Here is an 18,867-nt window from a genome sequence, read left to right on the forward strand (position 1 = left end):
AGGGTTTACTTACGTCTGTGAGACGACATCGTCATTGATAGGCCAAATGGCATGTGTTTTCAAAACCTAGAATGAAAATATGTATGGCGACCTTTATCAAATTGTACTCAATCAACAAGGAAAGTATATAAATACTTATCATGTTTAAAGTGTGTTATTTGAATAATATTGGCTCAAGGACAAATCAAAGTCGTGGCTTCGCTTCTTCTAACTGGCTACTTCATTGGCAAACCTAGCAGGAGCTGTGGTTTGAAGCATAATGTCAAGAGAGAAGATCTCCAAAAGATGTTTGCAGTAAAAGCGGTGTCCTTTCCAGTTTGGATGTATTATAGTGAATAATTACAGTGAATCTGTGTTGAAGACTTTATAAAATTAGTAGGAGCAAGCTGATCACAAGAGTTGAACTCTATATGAGATGATTTTTAAGATATTATGGCGATTTCTGGCGTGGTTCATGTGCCTCTGGGCGTTTATTACAGGTATGTTCAATTCTTTGTCGGTTAGATCTTGATGATTCTACTGAAATTTAAAGTACTTTCATGACATATATTTTATGTTGTTTTTTTAGTGTAATAATATGAAAGGGAAATGTTCTACTTCTGTGCTATCTAGAATCAGGTATAAGAAAACTCAGATTTCTAATGTTTACAGAAATTCTTATTTCTTGGATTAATAAAGTAATACAAGTTAATCTTCGTACAATTAATACTATAACGGTATTAATTCATATGTACGGGTAAGTGAAAGTTTTGCTTCACGAAACTAAAATTTACGTTTAAATGTTTTTAACTTAAACATTTCGTGTGGATATAAGAGAGAGCGAAAGAGTGAGTGAAATCATTGTTTATTAATTTTATCGATTAATGCTTACGTTTATTTCAAGAAACAAAACTGCTTGTTTTTTTTCTTTTGGTTAAATACACATACGTGTACATTTGGAGTGCTAAGCCGCTATATCTGAGAGCAATATTTGAAAGGCTTCATATAAATTAATTTTGTTGATAAATGGATGACTATAAACAGTTATATCGAGGCTATAAATACATAAATAGTTACGTACAGGCATTAATGATTCATTTTTAAGATGACAAATGAGCTTGCCTGTACTTTCATTATCTTGCTTTAAAAGTTGTAAAAAGCTTTATGTAGGCAATTTTTATTCTATGTTAGTTTTTGATCAACAAGTTTCCTTTTTATCCTGTTTTATTTTCTGCTTCATTCAAACGTGTGTTTTGAAACCGTAAAATTCTAATTACTTCTATCTCTGTTGCCCCTCCCTGTGGCATAGTAGTATGTTTGAGGACTTACACCACTAGAAAGCGGGTTTCGCTACCCGTGTTGGGTAAAATAAAACTAGCCTATTGTGTAGCTTTGTGTTTAATAACAAATAAACAAATCTTTCTATATTATATTTGATGATGTTTTGAGCATTAAAGGCTTAGATGCAAAGAAACAAATGTCAAAACAATGAAATCAATAAACACCATATTGGACATAGATATTTTATTACGTATTTCATACGAGAGATGAAACTTTTATTATTGTATTGATAACAGTTAGTCTTTCTATTTCAATCGTTTTTGTGTTTATTTCACATTTGCAAGCCATTAAAATTATCATTGTTATGATGATTTGGAAAATGTTTGACTAGCATTGACATTCTAATTTGGAAATATTTTACAATACGAAAATAAAGTTTGATGACGCTCAGTGGTTGTTTGAATGTTAAGATACTTTGAGACTTAACATTATTAATTAAAATTTACATTATGCGATGTAATATTTAAGGTCTGTCTGCAGCTCCATAACTATAACGCTAATTATGCTCAACACATTCCATTACTTGTGTGTTTTTTCTTCATACTTTAAATATTTTATACATCACTTTTTTATCACTGAAAATGGTATCATATAAGTCTTTTTCAGATTGTTTGTGAAAATAGGAATAGTTTTGAAGCAGATATTAGGGGAACTATTCCATACTGCGTTTAAAACTTGCGAGCTTTAGATTGTAAGAGCTAGTTCGGAATTTCAATGAACATTATTTCTTGTGAAGATATAACTGCTGGCTCCTGCAGAAGGCTGTTGGGTCTTCGGCCTTTTCTGGAATTGTCTGACAGTTCTGTAACAGTGCACTCATACTTGACATTCAATAATGTTCACCATCCACGAGAAAAAGGATTTTATAGAAATTTTATTAAAAATGAGCTATCATCACGGAGTAGATTTTATTGAAGTATTTCTATTTAGACACAGTTATTAATAAACGTACCTACTTGTCTGTTGCAACGCTCATGAGATTTTCACTGAAAAAATATGTTTTTAAGATTGTTTCATATTTGAAACTTACTTGTTTTTTGTAATTTTTATTGGTTTAATTTAAAACTTACTACTCCACGTCGTTTGTAATTTTTATTGGTTAAATGTGAAACATATCATTTTTGTGGAAAGTTCAGTTGTTTTATTTATTACTCTGTTATAAAAATACTGTCTAGATGTAAAAAAATTACAATTTTTTCGTGTTACCTTAATGAAACGTACAATGTGCATAGGTAAATTTCTCTTCCTTTGAACATATGGTATTTTTTATGGATTTAGTTAATCTCCTTCTATGGAGAGAATGTTTTCCTTGTTTCCTTGTAATGTTTTAGCAATTTGATCTCCACATTCACATTCTACTTTTTTAATTTTTAGTTGTATTGACAAGATTACACTCATCCATTTATTTAAAAAACAGAACTTTTTTATCTTTATCTAACCTCAAAGTAATATTTTAAAATGACGTACTTTAATAATAAAATAAAGATACCATTATAATAAAATGTCTACGTGACATTATTCATAAAGGAAATTTTCTGCAATTAACAATGTGAGTTGTCTAAAAGTCAGAAACATATTGACATCTTAAGACTACTTTAGAAATTTAGTCTAGGCTATAAGACTGAACGATAGCGTATTGCTAATTTATTAAGTTTGTTTTGCCATTCGGAGAATACAAAGATCTAAAATTCTGTGCTTAAATTCACCAACTAATAAACTGATGAAAAACTGATTATTATAAATGTTAGTTAATTATATTGAAATATTTAGGTATTTAAACACGGTTGATTATTTCCGACAGCTAAAAATACAATGCACATGGATATATTTTTATTATTTTGTTACTTGATTAATCGAGGTAAATGTTTGATAAGACGATATTGCAAATTTGTATTTTTACTTGTGCATACAAAATGTTAACATGCTGCTCTCATTTATTTTCGGTCATCCTTATTGAAAAATATCATAACTTCAATCATAGCTGTAATCATTTATTGATGTGTTCATCTTATTTTCAAATTCTAGAATATCATTTGTAGCAACTGGGAATAAATTTCTCTCAGTGCGTCTTTAATATATTTCAGTTGTTCGAGTTTGTTATAATTAAAAACTCTTTCGCAATTGCGATCTACTAAATGTAAATTTACTGATATACATGGAACCTCCTTGATCTTCATTTTAAATATTTAACTCAACTTTTTTAATTTTGTATCTTTTTCGAAAATTCAATATTCACTGATTATGATTTTTAGGTCCAGCTAGATCAGCTCACTTCAAACTCAGCCATTTTTTTTTTAGAATTTTGTAAGCAACAAATATGTCGACCTTATAATTATTTCATTTTTAATTGTGAATTGTCCCTTGTTGGGACAGGGGTAAGTTTACAGATTTACATTGTTAAAATCAGGGGTTTGTTCCCTCGGTGGGCACAAAAGATAGCCTGATGTGGCTTTGCTATAAAGAAAAGGAAAAACGTAGTTTTGAATGAAAAATTCTTCTGTTTCTTATTAAAATTAACTTTTAAATTTGTTTTTCGTCTCAACTCATCAATGTTTATCAAATACGGTATAGTCGTCCTTCGTCAATTTTTTTCTAAATAGCTTAATTTTATGTAATTCATACTAATATTCTGTACTTTCGCATGAACTTTCTTATTACGTGTTTTAATGTTTTCCACATATATCACGTTTTGTTTGTTTCTGCCTTGGTTTCTTCGGTTTAGCAATTAAATCTTTATGAAACTTCAATTTTCCAGCAAATATTTCTCTCTGAAGTTTATCGATAAAACTTTATTAAATCATCTTTTCTAATTTTAGAATATCCATAATATCCTTCTCTTTTATCAATCTTTTTCAACTATATTGTAGATTTAGATCGAAGTTCTCCGTTTATTACAAACAGTTTATTAATATTGTTTCACCTTTTTAATATGTGCGGAACGTTTTTTTAAATGGTGAAACAACTTTGAATGCACATTCACATTCTACTTTTCAATACCTTTTTTATGATTATCTTTATTATAATAATGAACAACACACCTTTTAAATAAAAATTGTAACAACACTATTATATTTGTTTTTATGGAAATCATCAGATAATTTCTCATATTTATATATTTTCCATTTTTAACGGATTTATTTGATCTCCTTCTACAGAGGAACATTTTTCGTTTTTTGCTGAATGTGCTTTAACAATTTGATCTCCGCATTCACATTCTACTTTTATATTTTTAGTTGCTTTGACAAGCTTACACTCATCAATTTATTTAAGAAAAGAAAACAGTACATTTAATTTTTATTTAGCCTCTTTGAAATAAAAGTTGTTAATTACATAGAAATAAGAAACAATACGTTTGTGGAGTTCGAACAACGTTTGAAAGTAATGACGAGGTTAAAAAGTATGAAGTTACATCAAAGCTCTGTTGTATGTATAAAAAATTGACAGTTTTCGATTATATATGTGGTTGTTGTTATAATGTAAGCAAGAAACTATTTCAAAGAAATATTTTAAAATGACATACTTTAACAATAAAATAAAAATACCATCGATAAGAGACAGTTTTATCATTTTATCTTTTATAAAGGGAAAGCTAAATTATTTATTTTTTGTTGAAAAGACGTGATTATGTACAAGCCGAAATAAATGAATTAAGTCAGATAAAACAAAAAAAAAGGGAAAATAAGAGAGAATTCTCAATGGCCTCGATATTCGTTTAGGCAGGAAAAAATAAATTAATCTATGAGACTATTTTTCCTTTTTATTAGCTATATTTTTGTGCACTAGTAATACCAAGCGTAAAGCCCGCGTATACACGATTCAATTTTGTTACTCACCAGAGACCTGCCCTGGGCGTGGTTAAATACATCAATCGAAAGGATTTGACCTCGTGGGTCGAAAACTGTAATTAGATCTCAAATCGGTCAAGAGATGACGTAGCTAAGAGCTAAAAGTTTGTATTTGGAAAACTCAGAGCAATTATACGAGTCGCTATGCCGCGGCTAAGAAGTTTATCGAATACTATTACATTTAAATTCTGTAGAATGTTATGATGGTTATAAAACGTTTTACTTGAATCCATTAATCGGAACAAAATCATTCATTGATATTTTTATATTTAAAAATAAACCAAAAGTATAAATTCTTTTATTATTTCCACAATATTTCATTTCTTTATACACACGAAAGGATCTTCCATTATTTCATCAATATTTTTATCATCTAATTTTGAACAAATTGATCAGGTAAAATAATTTGAATTTTTTTCCAGTTTTCATCCCATTAGATCATCAACAATTCAGTTACAGAACTGGGTTTTAATTATTTCTTATAGGCTGATAAAGTATTTAGTACCATATTTTAAACCATCCAGCTTACAATTTTCAATAGCGTTAGGTTGTTTTAGTTTAGGGGTTTCAATAATATTGACCAATGGCGTAACATTTATTTACTGCTTCAATTTATTTAAAATGTTTGTGTTAAATTATGAGCCCCCCACAGAGAGCCCTTTAAGTGGCTTTGTGCACAATAACAAGTAACTTAAATTATGATAAAACTTATAAACACACATATATGTATGTAATATAAAAAGTAGTGGATATATGAAGATTTTGTCATTTTTAAAGGTAGTATAGCTAGGGCCTTTTGTTATCAGTAGTAGATGTTTTTCTGTATTTTGTATATATATTTATATTTTATAGTCGAAAGTAATGCATTCATTATCAATTAAACAGTTCCTTTTACATTTTTCCCTTCATCCATTCTTTGAGTTAAAAGAACTGTGTCTGGCATGGCCAGGTGGTTAGGGCGAGTTGCGCGAAAATTCAAAACAAACAAATTAAAATATCTTTGATTTTTTATATTTTATAATTAGATGTAGGTCTATGGGGATTCTAACTTAAACCTGGGGAAAATCAGATATATCCTATATTTTTATAAAATAAATAAATATTTATACTGATGAGGATAAAAATCAGCAAATGTCATCGAAAAATCAAAGTATGTATAAACACACACTCACAGATATATACATCTAGGATGATTGCTTTTTTTCCTAACTTTCTTTAGTGTCCTCGTATATCTACTACTACGTGCTTAGTGATAGCTTGTTCTCAAATGTCATACTAAAGCCATAGCTAAAATTTCACACATTTTTTTGCTTATATGAGAAAAAAGTGTGTGTGGGTTTTCTTATAGCTATCTGTTGTTTACACCGAGGAGAATCGAGCCCCTGATTTAATATTGTAAATTCGTAGACTTATCGTTGTCCTATCGGAGAACATGAGAAAAGAAAAAAAGAGCACTTTGGTTCTTTTCGTAGTTCGCAGTTCTCCACTTTAGCAACACTTTTCAATCATATTAGGAGCACCATAAGCTCGAACTTGTGTTTATTTAATTAAAATTTATGTTTAGAAATGTACATTACTTATACTGTTGAATCTATATTGTGAAATTTCCGCCTTTTCGCTAAAGTTGTAAAAGGTCCTCGAGCGTAAGAATCAACAACATGTGTGTATATCTAAACATTAGCGCATCGTCAGTATTGTTGTGCAGGCTGAAATTTGTATAAATTCGCCTCACGCTGATAAATGTAACCAACGCAATCTGCCAAGAGGCAGTATATATTATTCATTTGCCATAATAAGTATACTATAAACCTCGGAATTTATAACTGTGATTAATATTTATTAATCGGAATCTTCACATATAATAACCAGGAACGTTTATAGATTTCGAACATTACAAACCATTTAACTTTAGTGGATTGTAACGGATTTACAATTATTTTCGTTTATTTGTTTAGAATTAAGCACAAAGCTACACAGTGGAATATCTGTCATCTGCCCACCACAGATATCGAAACCCGGATTCTAGCGGTGTGAATCCACAGACATACCACTGTATCACTGAGGGAACACACTAACAGGACTTTCAATGTGACAGGAATATCATGATTACTTTTCCAAAAAGTTTGGAGTTCATACTCCTTATCTTTCGGTTTTAGCAATTCAAAACTTCAAAACATGAGATCTTTTTGTTTCTTATTTTTATTAGGTTGAACAATTTGTTTAACATCCATGATCCCAGTGCTTTTGACTACCAGCAAAGTAAAGTCAACTGTTCCCACTTTGTAATCGTAATGAACACTATAATTGTCTGGTTTATGATAACAATGGACTATTGGTATCGGAGCTTACTAAAATGAAGTGTTATGATGAGTCTTCTTTATTCAAATGAGATAGGCCGACTCATCATTATTTATGTAAATCTCAATAGTCTGAAAACTTTGTTTAGGAACGAGTCTGTGTAACACAGGATCAAGTGTTATAAAGGTTCTAACATATGCATTCACACTCACTTTTTGGTGAACGAATCATAAATAAATTTAAATTCGTTACTGGGTTGAGGAAGTAATTAGTCCACTTGGTTTCAGATTCCCACTAAATCTTCGGGTTCTTCGTAATGACCAGGTCTAGTATAATTTGTTATGGTACCACAGTGGGATCCAGAAAAAAAAAACGAAACCCATCAGATACGTTATGCCAGCTATGTGGATACTGTAACTTGGTTGAGGTCACTTTTCATGAACTTTCAAGGTCAATATATCTCAAAAGGCGAGTGGAATAGTTTGTTAGAATATTGCTGACAAAAGAACTGTTATTAGATGAAGTCACACGCAGTTTGTCCATGACAAATAACGATCGGCTGAGTTAACATTTTATGATGAAAAAAGATTTAGATCTGATGGAAGATCGAAGTATTAAATTTATCATTTTTTTTTCATTTTACGAAAATACTGTTTTTTCCCTCTTTCTGTTCTAATAGTATTTTTTCTAAAGTGTAACTATAATAGGGGACTTGATAACACATTTTTTTTTTTCAAATTAATAAGATATTTCATTTATGTTTCTCTGAGATAGTCTTGCTCTTTATGTACCGGTGTATTTTTCTTTACTCTCTGTAATCATAAATATATTTCGTCTGTCCTTCCAGACTTAGTGTGATTAAATCTGTTCACTCGGTATGTTTTTGTTTCGATATGTGTAGTTAAGAGGTGAATGTCTTGTTCCTTGAGATAACATTGAAATAGACGATTATTAACTTCTGTTCCTGTATCGGTTTGAAGCTTACAGGATTTTCGACTCTTTTTATAACTGCTTTAAAGTTTTTACGAGCTCTACACGTTTCTTACCTTTGTGAGAAATAACCCATGCATATTTAGAAAACACTTCGATATATTTTAGTACGTATTTAAAGTAATTGTTATATTGACTTGTGTTAACAGATCCACCCAATCATCCTGCCACTGTTTATCAATTCCTAAATTATTTCTGAGTTTCACAAAAATGTATATCTTACTGGTTTGTGTATCGTGTATATATATCCTAATGACTTAATCAGTCTTTCACATGTTTTAGAACGATGGATTTATTTAGTTATTTCATAGATTTTCATAAAGGCAGTACTTCACGATAACTAGCAGTACATGTAGGATTATACTAGATATATTGTAGAATTTTAGTAAACAGTATTTATTATGCCAATACCATTGACTTTTATTTAGTTTACCACTAATTTTGTTTCTAATAATAGTTATAATTTGGCCTTTACAACAGGTAATGTTAATTCTTAGATAACTCGAATGTTACTAAGTTTAGTTATAAACAGTGAATAGCAAATAATAAAATGGTGCTTTGTTAAAATTAGTCCATTTAGATACAGAACATTTTGGTTCGTAACATGTGTATCATGCTTTATATACGTGACCTAACAGGTGTCAAAAAATATTTCAAAGAGGGTGAAGATGATGACACTTAAGTTTGGTATAGTTGCTGCACAGAAGTGTTTGTGGTTAGAAACCCAATGAATAGTGTTCTGTGTCAAGTTACTTATATTCTTTGGTGAGTTGTGTTTTTTAACTGAAAAATATGTAAATTTCTGTTTCTACAAAAAATGGTTTCAAAGAAGTCTCATCGTAAATTCTAATTGGATTATTGTAATTCTTACTCAGTGATTTCTGGAGTTAAACAAATCAAATAATTTATTAAATGTTTTTAAACATTTAAGTGTAGACTTGCTTCCCTTAAAGGTAAATAAGCTGAACTCGTTGATTCAAAATTGTACAACACTTGCCATACTTGAAGTAAATGTTCGTGCTAAAAAGTAAACTTTAATATGTTGCTTCTGCTGCTGAATGTGCATTGATCCTAATTTGTTTCTTCTATGTATGTCTTATTGTTCTTGCAATGTGTGGTAATCATAAATGAACCATAATCTCCATGTTTTAACAATTTTTTCATATGCATTTTGTGCTCGCTTTGAATGACCTGTAGTATAACGGCATACATCAAGTATGATGTATATTTTTTAGCATTTTTTCATTTCTAGGATTGAGTAGAATATGGCTGAAGGTTTCTAGCGACAGAATGGCTACCAATTGTTTCAAAATATAAAGTGATACTTTAAATCATCACAAACAAATGCTAATATTCTGATATAAATATATTTTTTGTTTTTATAGACATATTCTTACCCAGCTTGAGCGTTCTTGTTATGTCATGCCATTATCAATGAAATGGTCAACAGGCAGCCTTTTTTTTCATAGCTCGCACCGTCAGCCTTTAAAGAAACAGTAGCTTATTTTAAACAGCTTGTTGTTTTGTTGTAAAACGCTTTGTTTCGTTTCCCTAGCTATGCAAATGACCCATTTGGTTTCTTTTTTATGGTTGTAAAACTATTATTGACATGATAGCTATTACATAAAAGTGCATGATCATTAGCATTGTGTTGAGTTAAGAGATAATTGGATCTAGAGAAATGTTGGTTACAGAATGAAGTTTCTTTTCACGATAAATTCTATGTTTGGATTGATGTACTTTCATAATTGTGCCCTATTTATATCTGAATCAATAACTTACTAAAGTAATTTATATATCTTCCATATTTGTTAATAAGTTATTTATTACGGATAACCTGCTTTATTGCTTGGCTATTATTATGATATTGCTTATTAACTTCTACAAAAATGCTTTAGTGTTACTAAATAAGAAAATGATGTTCTGTATATGGACAGGCATGGCAAAGAACACAATTTTTATTTTTATTTTTTTAGAGAGGGCGTAAATATAGAGAAAATCTTAAAGTATCAGTGCTATCATAACTCATTAGTAACTTTCAACTATATTCTCATTGAGCTCACACAGATGTTATGCTCTTAATAGATAATAATGTTTAGTTTTAAATATACTATTAATTTTCTGTTTATTAGTTTATTGACAGTACTATAGGCTTATGCGTTGTATTAGTTTGTTTCATATGCTTATTTAGTTGTATATAGTACAGTTTATTTAGCAAAAGTCTTTAACAGTTAAACATTTTATGTAATAACGAACTCAAACAAATGTAAACAGTTAAATAGCAATAGTTATTTTTTCAGAATAAATACATAATCCAATTATCGACAATCTAAATAAATATTCTAATAATTAGAACAGCATTTTCCTACGTCATAATGATAATGTTTCTTTTATATGTGATCAGGAAACGAAAATACAGTGGGAAAAGCATTATATCTTAGACGAACATTTTGACTTGTTTTATCAAAACATTCTTCTTTAAAATATTCAAAGTGCAACATGCAGGTTTTCTTTTTTCATTCTAATTGTCTCTCCGAATAGTTACAATACATGTTTTCAACAGTTTGGGATCAATGGAACGCCATCAGGAATTTAAATATGCATCAAATTAATTGAATAGACCAATCCCATATGTAATAAAACTAAAAGAAAAATTCTAGCATAACAGTAAATGTATGGTTTTAAAAGTCAAAGCTCGCCTCAGTTAAGTAACGTTTCTACTATGAAGTGTCAAGTACCTAATAATTTAATATTTTGGCACTGGAAATTAATTCACAATAATTTATTTACAAAACACACACATGCACGCACGACCAGCTCTTGGTCTGTTTTTAACTTCTACGCAACACACGTTGGTACATTTACTTTTCATAAAGACTACAACTTGAAAACGCGACACTATGTATTAGTAATTTTAAGTATAATAATGATCAAACAAGATGACCACTTTATACCTTTTTTTGACTTCTCGTATAAGGTCTAATTATCTTTCCAGTTCCATATAGGGATCAGTGTAGTAGACTATTATAGAAAAATAGTATAAAAGTCAATTATATGTTTTTTTTATAATTACTGTCTTATTTGCATGTGTGTTATCCAGAAGTACGCATTGCGCTAGTAATAAATCAAATGGTGGCATTTGAAAGAAGATGGCATATTGTTTTTTTTTTTTTTTGCTCAGTAAAATAGGATGGAGTTAAAACTCCATGAAAAGCACTCACATTTAACTTCAAATGATACGTACGTGGAATTGCAAAATCGATATAATTATTGAAGTTTCTACTTCAGCGTTTATGACTCTTGGACAGTTAACATGTCTCGTTTAATACCCTAATATTGCATCTACGTTACTACAGTTGAAACACAAGCGGGTCATTTTAAATTATTGTTCTGGTTATGGTATGAAGTTCTTTTTTTTTCTCACAATACAATAAATCATTCTATGCTTGGCATGAATTCGTTTTATGTACTTTGTACATTTAATCATGTAAGTTTTGTTAAGTTTTAAGTTTTTGTAAATTTCCTTTTAGTATGTATAGTTAAAGTTCTATGGCTAGTATCAAAAGTTTACATAACGTACATTGTTGATTGACAAAAACCAATGTCACACCGACAATCTTCGAAGAAACTTATGTATGTATGTATGTTTAAATAATTTATAAAATATGCGAGACAAGTACTTTACATGAGTAAATAAGATGTTATATGTTATCTCTAAATCACTGTTCACTTGAGATATAACGTATCACACTCTTCGCTCATTTCTTTATTTGTAACTGCAACAGGGCCCGACATGGCCATGTGGTTAAAACACTCGACTCTTAATCTGAGGATCGCCGTTTCGAATCCCCGTCACACGAATCATGCCGCCCTTTAAACAGTGGGGTCGTTATAATATGACTGTCAATTCCACTATTCGTTCGTAAAAGAGTAGCCCAAGAGTTGGCAATGGGCGGTGATGACTAGCTGTCTTCCCTCTAGTTTTACACTGCTAAATTAGGGACGACTAATACAGATAGCCTTCGTGTAGTTTTGCGCAAAATTTAAAAAAACAAAAAACGACACATAACTGGAACAATACAGTTTATTACTTAAATTGTTCACGCGAAGCAATGTATACAGTCGACAACAAACAAATAATAATAAGCTCCAACAAACTACAAAACCTTGCGCTGTCGCACGTGATATATTTCCGATATTAGCGAAAAAATAATCAAATTTTGGAAAAAAAACCTATATCAAAACACAACATTCCAGTAAATACCAATTTTATTCAAAAACCAGGTACAAAGCTAAAGTCTATACTATGTAAAAACTACACTGACAAACACAACACCAACATTATTTGTTTATAAAAATAATGCAACAACTGCCACGACTTTTATATTGGAGAAACAAGCAGAAAAGTGGAAACTAGATTGAAAGAAAAAAAAATCCTTCACACGTTTTTGTAAATCAAATAAACATAAAAGATGCATAGAAGACATCCAGATACTAAGTATTGAAACAAATATAAACGAAATCAAATAATCCCAATTTATACATTAACTCAAACCAAAATTAAGCAAATATAAAGGAATACCTTTATACCTGTAGTTATTAATAACCTAACATGTAACTGCAACGCCCCTACAATTGCGTACCCGTTTACACTCTCGTCACTAAGACATCTGCCCGGCAATGGTCAGTTGCAAACTCTTTGTTAACCTAAAAATCACCTAAGAAGGTCGACATGTTGTTCTGTACTTTATTTTAATTAAAGTTTTAATATTCATACCAACCGTCTTGAGAATACATTTTTACTTCAAGTGGGTTTCTCGTCGTGACGACAGTACATTACTGCTTTATGCTTTAAATTTTTAAAATAAAAATAAATACATGTTTACTGAAGATGGCACACGTATTTTTAACTGAATTACTACAAGAAAGCTTAGGAATTCAACAATTATTTTTAAATTCAGCCTTAATATTAGAATTAGTTAAGGCGTGCGCTTCGTAATCTGAGGGTCGCGGGTTCGCGCCCGAGTCGCGCCAAACATGCTCGCCCTCCCAGCCGTGGGGGCATTATAATGTGACGGTCAATCCCACTATTCGTTGGTAAAAGAGTAGTCCAAGAGTTGGCGGTGGGTGGTGATGACTAGCTGCCTTCCCTCTAGTCTTACACTGCTAAATTAGGGACGGCTAGCACAGATAGCTCTCGAGTAGCTTTGTGCGAAATTCCAATAACCAAACCAAACCTATTAGAATTAGAAATTTATTAAAAAGAATAAATATTGTATATATCACTCGTAGATGAAAATAACGATTATACGTTGGCCCAAAAAGGAGCATATCCTAAGGACAATCTGGTCTCACTCCAATTAACTTAAGCAAAATTTATATATGTGTCCTGGATAAACCATATGGAAAAACATTTAATTCATAAATCAGACTGTGTCAACAATACTAATTAGCTTAAACCTTTGATTCTTATCTTATCAAACTACAGAATTTCATTAATACTGACCTACCTGTGTAATATTGTCACGCATTTAGATCAACAACCCTTTACTGTGCCAAGTTCATTTTTAGTTACACAATAAAGAACAAAAAGATAAAAGTTTTAATATTTAATGTCTTATGTGAAGCTTAAAATCAGTAATCTATGGAAAGTTTGAAGAGGGTCTAATCTTTCGTCATAGTGGTACGAAATTCCATCTCCTAAGGCAGTGTTCAAGAAGAGAATTTACATTTACGCAGGTTTTGAAACATTCCAATGCTAGCTGAAACTAATATAGCATATATATAAATTTACTACAGACAAATTTTATATTTCTTATCATAAGATTTATTTTACATTAACATTGATTTTAGGTATTCAGGTATTTTGAGGTACTTTTCGTGGATTCATTCGGATGTATTTCAAGATTCAATAACGATAAATCTAGCATATTTTGTTTTAAGAATATTACATAGCTTGCACTCCAACCCTCTCGAATAATATATTTTTGTAACAGTTTAAAAAAACACACTTTAGATGACTTTATAGCGTTGGTAATAAGGCATAGTACACACACACAACATATATCGTCATTTTACTCATTTTATGCAATTCCTGAATTATTATTATTTTGAATCAAGATTTACGCTGAACATACTTATTGTTTTATTGTGTATAAAAGACTTTTAAGCTTCCTCAAAAGACTGAATTTAGGCATTTTTACTAATTTAAGGCTTTCTATGTGTGTTGTAATAAAATGATCCAGACTGCGCCTAAGTTGTATTACATTCGCAAAGGCTCTTTAGTGTTAAAATACATAAGTATTAAATTTTTTATATTTTCCTTACTCCTAAGGTACTGAATAAAATATGAAAAGTTGAAAGTTGTTGTTCGTATAAGATCAAATTCTTGCTACCCTGATGAAGGAAGATATGTTGTATTTGTATACTAGAGTGAATAAGCCTACATCTCTGGAAAACAGAAAACTTGGCATTTGTTTCATTTTACAGACAAAAACTATTTACGTCTCCTATCTTTCTGTTAAAAAGAGTTGCCCATGATTTTAATTTTGCATTTTGTTTTTCTTTTTTCATATTTACATATAAAGGTTGCAAGAATGTTTTCAATGGTCGAATCTGTTGATAAGCGTTACGACAAATAATTCCAAAGCCAAGGTTGTTATATTTGTACCTTTTACTCACAACATTTAACGTTCAACCGTGGAAGTGGTATCAGCGTGTAACTCCTCTGTGTTATGAAAAAAGGGATGCGCTAATTTAATAATTAAAGCTATCCATCGTTTATGATAGGAAGTTGTTGAAAGATCATTGGATCTAGAAATGCCCGCACATATATTTTGTGCTATATATTTTAACAACACTAAACAAGATCTGACTTACTATATATAAAATTTGCTATTTAGTGATAAGTATCGTTAAAAGTCTTAATATTGAAATCAATAACTCTAAACATTACCCTCTCGCAAAAAAGTTTAGAAAATCAACTTTTACACACCATATATATATATGGATATACACGACGTGTTATCAAAATGTGTAAATCCATTCAGTATACACTACAAATTTTGAAAGATAAAAAATTCCCAACTCTCACAAAACACTAAACATTTTTTCCAAATTCTGTCTCAGGAAACAGCAACATTCTTATTTAACGAGAAAGGAAATGTAGAGTTAAATGTAAACCAACTGTATCATTACGAACTCTACTTTAAGCAAATGAAACGTTGTCGTAAAATGGCAAAAATTTTAATTTCAATTTCAGAGTAGCATTCCATGTGTTATATAAGTTTCTGTTTCGACACGAAATATGCAAATCTAACGTACAACGAACTGTAAGGTATTATTTAACTACTGATGCACATTTAAGTTACAAAGTCATGGAAGAAAAACCTAATCACTATAAATAAAGAACTTAGGGTTAGCTTCTAGTGAATAGCTTGTCCAAATGTCAGTTTATTTTTTATTATTACTTTTTGTCTTGCTATGATATTCTAAAGAAAACAATTTTCTTAGAATTGAAAGGAACGTTTGCAGATGTTAAGTGAAAGTAATACCAATCACGTCTTTGCACGAAAATAAAAAATTCACAAATTTAAAAGAGAAGTTTAAATAAATAAATATATCTATAAACCACAAAATGTTGTAATATGAATGTTTCTCTTTTAATGGCAACAAAATCAAAAACATAACAATGGAGAAGAACTATATAAAAATCAAAAACCAAGATATTTAGCGTTAAGTCCAAAATAAGTTGTTGCTCTTACTTCAACTATAATATTTTATAAATTATAATTTAAAAAAAATAATTAAAAATCATGCAATTTATCAACAAAGTACAAAAGGTATAATTTTCAAAGGAAAATGCCTGCAGTCACAGAACTGAATAGAGTTAGGATTATTCCGTTTACCACGCATAATTCGAAAACAAACAAACAAAATGAATAATGAGATGGCTGTCACGGAAGATCAATTCCGGCTTAGGTGTTGGTTGCTTTAACCCGCGTTGTCCCAACACTATCATTCACTGCTTTCAGCATTCACCCCTAAAATATTTACGATTTTAAAATTAACATCCTAGCAGAAATTGGATTGTAAAAAAACAACCTTAATTTTTGAGTCTTGATTTTGGTTTTACGCTCAATTATTACTAAACTATTTAAGTAAGATTCTGTATTTATTACAATACTATTTGAGTAAGCTTCTGTTTTTATGACATAACTATTTAAGTAAGCCTCTGTATTTATTACTAAACTATTTGAGTAAGCTACTATATTTATTACTAAACTATTTAAATAAGCCTCTGTATTTGTTACGTAACTATTTAAGTAATCTTCTGTATTCCTTGCTACTTTTTAACAGTTGTTTACTAGGTGGAGGTTTGGTGTCTAACAAGGATATAAATTAAGACTGGTTTTTTATAGGTTATTGAGTAATTGTTTTAATAAACCATCGAGATCGTCACGGTCCACTATGTACACTACAATTTTAAAGTGAGGCTTTAGTTTTTCCAAAAATTGCGTTTCAATACATAGTGCTCCTCGTGCTTTTCATTGAGCTTGAGCAAAACAGTTTATTTAAGTGTGCACTGCCAAAAAATACATTTTTGTAATGTGCAGCACAAATTAATTATGCAATATTCGTATGTGTAAAGAGAGTCGTGATTAGCTTTTGCATAATTAATATTGACATGTTTAATATGTGCCGCTGTAATAGTTTTTATCATTATTTGCACATTCGTAAATGTTTACGTTATATATACATTGTATCATGCGCTTGGTCGAAATAAACAATTCGTGTATACATTTTATGTCATATGTAAAATATATCAACCTGTATTTTTATGTAGATATTTACATCATATATATAGTCGTGTTTTTCTTACATTCACATAATAATGTTTTATTTTACTCGTTAGCAAGTATCTTTAATGAACACTTAGAATTTTGTAAATGCTAAAAACAATCGTAATTCTACAAACGTCACCTACTGTGTTCATATCCACTATCTAAGTTACTGCCATTTTCTGTACTTTCTATTAAATCAAATTCAGTTGTCACGCTTTCATCATATAACATCACAGGTTTTATTTCTTTTCAAGCTCGTGTGTTTCTGCCTACAGTGGTTCTACGGATTATAACGCTAAAATCAGGGGTTCGATTCCCTTCGATGGACACAGCCAAGAGGCAGTTATAGTTTTGCTATAAGAAAAAACACACATTGAGTATTTCTATATATTAGAAACAAACATACATATTGGTAACTTTAGAATATAAATGTTTTTTGCAGAATATGTTGTCTATGAAACTGCGCAGTTTTTTATTCACCTAATTACTTTATTATTCAGAGCTAAGAGTTTTCGGTGATTTTATTTATTAAAAGATGTATAGTACAAAACAAATTAAATAAACTATATTTATTTTACTCTTTGAATAAATGATAATATTCGAGTACTGAATAATTACAAAATTGAGCATATGTCTTTTCCTGAAATCTAATTAATATACTCTTCTAAGCCTTCATAATTTGAATATTAATACATGCAAATAGGATAACATTAGCAATATTCCTTTCAATTAATTTCGCATTTTTCCTCATCATTTGCTCAGAATGAAATTACTTATGGTAATATCTCGAAAAAAGTATAGGATAATTTTTGCCCTGTTTTCTACTTTTTGTAGTACAAGCGAATATATTATCATCCAGGCTAGACCTTATCCCTAAAGCTTTTTTTTTTAGTTTATTATAAAATTGATATCAGTAACAAGATTTGGTAGATATTTCACGAAAATACTTTTTTAAAGACCGAATAAGACTGATATTTAAATCCCTGCTTCGTTTTTTAAATAAAATCTCCATTTTGAATTTTTTATATACTTCAATACTCTATTGAAACTGCTGAAACTTAAAATAATAAGGGAGACATTACAACAAGAAAACCAACTCTTTCTGTGTGTGAAAAAGTTTGCTTTAATATACTTTTTAGCACAATCATCTAACTCAACCTTGTTATCGATTATGTATTTCATAATTAGAAAATAGTAAACTTAATGATGTAAGGTTTTAAAAAAAACTTTTCAGTATATCGTTGGAGTTTTGTATAGGTGAATCATTTACTAAATATACGTATATTAATCACCTTGTGCATCGCATATTTGTAGATCTTTTATACTAATGAACATTTATAAATTTATATTCAATAAGAACATGAAATTTATTCAACTGTATAAAACAAACAACAACTAATTAGGTATTGTATTTAATTTTTTTCAGTTAGCTAGATTCATTGTCAATATATTCTTCTACAGAATAAAATACCTACAAACAATTTACATAAGGGTGCGTATCGTTCTCGAAAACTGGCATTCGATTAATCATGTATGAAAATAAAATATATGTAATTCACGTAAAGTAGTAA

The 18,867-nt window shown here is 30.0% G+C and overlaps 1 protein-coding gene across 10 annotated transcripts in view; it reads left to right on the forward strand.

Moving 5' to 3' along the window:
• The first annotated feature begins 2 nt into the window (after nt 1–2).
• The window catches only part of LOC143225205 (protein turtle-like), a 247,281-nt gene continuing 228,416 nt past the window's right edge, over nt 3–18,867 (forward strand). For 3 of the 10 annotated variants that reach the window (XM_076454213.1, XM_076454209.1, XM_076454216.1), the window contains exon 1: nt 5–479. In XM_076454213.1, coding sequence (XP_076310328.1) covers nt 416–479 — 64 coding nt within the window. In that variant the 5' untranslated portion in view covers nt 5–415. Of the gene's footprint in view, nt 480–18,867 lie in introns of all 10 variants that reach the window. The other 7 variants (XM_076454207.1, XM_076454210.1, XM_076454208.1 and 4 more) reach the window with 6 other exon arrangements.

Source organism: Tachypleus tridentatus, chromosome 9 (genome assembly GCF_004210375.1).
Source record: "Tachypleus tridentatus isolate NWPU-2018 chromosome 9, ASM421037v1, whole genome shotgun sequence".
NCBI lineage: Eukaryota > Metazoa > Arthropoda > Merostomata > Xiphosura > Limulidae > Tachypleus > Tachypleus tridentatus.